The 2,500-nt window shown below is 42.1% G+C and overlaps 1 protein-coding gene and 1 long non-coding RNA gene across 5 annotated transcripts in view; one reads left to right on the forward strand and one right to left on the reverse strand.

The window, feature by feature from the left end:
* The window catches only part of LOC123504258 (synapse-associated protein of 47 kDa-like), a 22,030-nt gene that overhangs the window by 12,657 nt on the left and 6,873 nt on the right, over positions 1 to 2,500 (reverse strand). For 3 of the 4 annotated variants that reach the window (XM_045254676.1, XM_045254650.1, XM_045254667.1), the window contains 2 exons: positions 2,430 to 2,459; positions 992 to 1,137 (listed from right to left, as the gene is read on the reverse strand). In XM_045254676.1, the coding sequence (XP_045110611.1) occupies positions 992 to 1,137; positions 2,430 to 2,459 (176 nt within the window). The remainder of the gene's footprint in view (positions 1 to 991; positions 1,138 to 2,429; positions 2,460 to 2,500) is intronic. The other variant, XM_045254658.1, reaches the window with a different exon arrangement.
* LOC123504313 lies at positions 1,213 to 1,735 on the forward strand. The gene is made up of 3 exons (XR_006674801.1): positions 1,213 to 1,251; positions 1,383 to 1,527; positions 1,643 to 1,735. It is a non-coding gene; the product is annotated as an uncharacterized LOC123504313 (long non-coding RNA).

Below are 2,500 nucleotides of genomic sequence, written 5' to 3' on the forward strand. Positions count from 1 at the left end.
CAGGAGAGAGAGGCCCTGAATGATACAGAAGTGGCAGTGACTTATGAGGTGGTTGTGAGTATCAGTAACTCATTAGTAACTCCCAGCTTGGTGTTAGTAAAGGATGATGCATGACTAGTTTACTATTTACTAAGCTTCTATGCAAGGGTAATAGATGAAGGAGGATTAAGAAGGATGGAAGAGGGTCAAAGGATGGAAGTGTGTTTTTTTGGGGTTTGTTTTGGCGTTTGGTTAGGTTAAGGTGTGTTTGTGTGTGTGTGTTGATTAAATTGTGTTTTTTTTTGTGTGTTTTAGTGCATGTTTTTATTTCTTTGCATTAGTTTTGGGGTGTTTTTGTGTGTTTGTTTATGTCTGTGGTGTTTAAATGATCATACAGTCTGGCCCCCCCACCTCTCTCTCTCTCTCTCACAAAACAGAAGACTTATGTGTGAATGCAAAGTTGGGTGAGAGATTACACTGATAAGGAGTGAAGAGAGAGAGAGAGAGAGGTGGGAGTGATTATACAAGACAGCCTGACTCCAGAAAGACACAACACTGGACTGTTTGCTGCAACACACAACACACTAACTAACATCAGGCTGGCGTTCAATGACAGGGATAAGAGGACCATGAAAAACATCATAACCACCATGTCCACACCTACACCAGGATATACAGCAGTGGTGTGTGTGGTGGTGTGGTGTGGTGTGGTGTGTGATGTGGCCACCATACAGGCAGAAAGACATGAAGAAGGTGGAAAGAATGCAAAGGACTGCTACAAAGATGGTGGCAGAGATGAAGGACCTTCCCTATGAAGAAACACTGAAGGAAATGGAACTACCAACTTTGAAGGACAGACGGGAGAGAGGAGACCTAATGACCATGTACAACACAGTCAACCGGATGGGAAAGACAGACACACAGACAGACAGACAACACCTGCTAACACTGACAGAGGATGGACACACACACACACACACACAGACACACACTCACTCTCTCTCTCACTTACATTTTTCTCCACACTCTCTTTAATCTTCGAGCCAGCCTCCTTCACACTGGCGCCTGCTTTACTGAAGGCCGAACTGAAGAAGGACCCCACACTCTTGGCCGATGCTGAAGCTTTTCCCTGCACCGCTGACAGGTTGAAGCCCAGACCTGCCTCGCGCATAGAAAGAGAGAGGGAGAGGGTTAGTAAGGTGTCTCGCGCATAGAAAGAGAGAGGGAGAGGTGAGTTATGGGGACTTCAAAGTGCTGTGTTGTTTTTTTTGTGTAAATGATAAAAGGTACTGACTTGTGTATAGAAAGAGAGAGGGAGAGGGTTAGTAAGGTGCCTCACGCATAGAAAGAGAGAGTGAGTGGTGAGTTATGGGGGTTTTGAAGCATTGGGTTGGTTTTTAAAGGTAAATGATAAAAGGTACTGACTTGTGTATAGAAAGAGAGAGGGAGAGGGTTAGTAAGGTGCCTCGCGCATAGAAAGAGAGAGTGAGTGGTGAGTTATGGGGGTTTTGAAGCATTGGGTTGGTTTTTAAAGGTAAATGATAAAAGGTACTGACTCGTGTACAGAAAGAGAGAGGGAGAGGGTTACTAAGGTGCCTCAGTGAGTGGTGAGTTATGGGGGTTTTGAAGCATTGGGTTGGTTTTTAAAGGTAAATGATAAAAGATACTGACTCGTGTACAGAAAGAGAGAGGGAGAGGTGAGTTACGAGCGTTTTGTCAGGTTAGGTTGTTTTTTTAGACTAAATGACAAAAGGTACAATGATTGACTCGTGCATAGAAAGAGAGAGGGAGAGGATCAGTTTAGGGATCTTCTGAAGATGACTCGTGCATAGAAAGAGAGAGGGAGAGGTGAATAGTGTGTGTTTTGTTAGGTTAGGTTGTAGTTTATGGGTAAAAGATAAATGAGAGAGAGAGAGAGAGAGAGAGAGAGAGAGAGAGAGAGAGAGAGAGAGAGAGAGAGAGAGAGAGAGAGAGAGAGAGAGAGAGAGAGAGAATATTAGTCAATTTAAACATAATCATTTTTTTCAAACATAGTAGTAGTAGTAGTAGTAGTAGTAGTAGTAGTAGTAGTAGTAGTAGTAGTAGTAGTAGTAGCAGTAGTAGTGGTAGTAGTAGTAGTAGTAGTGGTAGTAGTAGTAGTAGTAGTGGTAGGTAGTAGTGTAGTGGTAGTGGTGGTAGTGCAGTGTAGTGGTGGCAGTGGTAGTAGTGGTGCAGTAGTAGTAGTGGTAGTAGTAGTAGTAGTAGTAGTAGTAGTAGTAGTAGTAGTAGTAGTAGTAGTAGTAGTAGTAGTAGTAGTAGTAGTAGTAGTAAACTAACAAAAAACACAAATTTTAGTATAGCAATAAATGAATCAGTAGTAGTAGTAGTAGTAGTAGTAGTAGTAGTAGTAGTAGTAGTAGTAGTAGTAGTAGTAGCAGTAGTAGTAGTAGTAGTAGTAGTAGCAGCATTACCTTCCCAAGCCTGCTGTATTTCACCAATTGCTGTAAAAAATAAGAAAAACGCACTAAAATAAAAAAAAAAT

Source organism: Portunus trituberculatus, chromosome 2 (genome assembly GCF_017591435.1).
Source record: "Portunus trituberculatus isolate SZX2019 chromosome 2, ASM1759143v1, whole genome shotgun sequence".
In the NCBI taxonomy this organism is placed as follows: Eukaryota; Metazoa; Arthropoda; class Malacostraca; order Decapoda; family Portunidae; genus Portunus; species Portunus trituberculatus.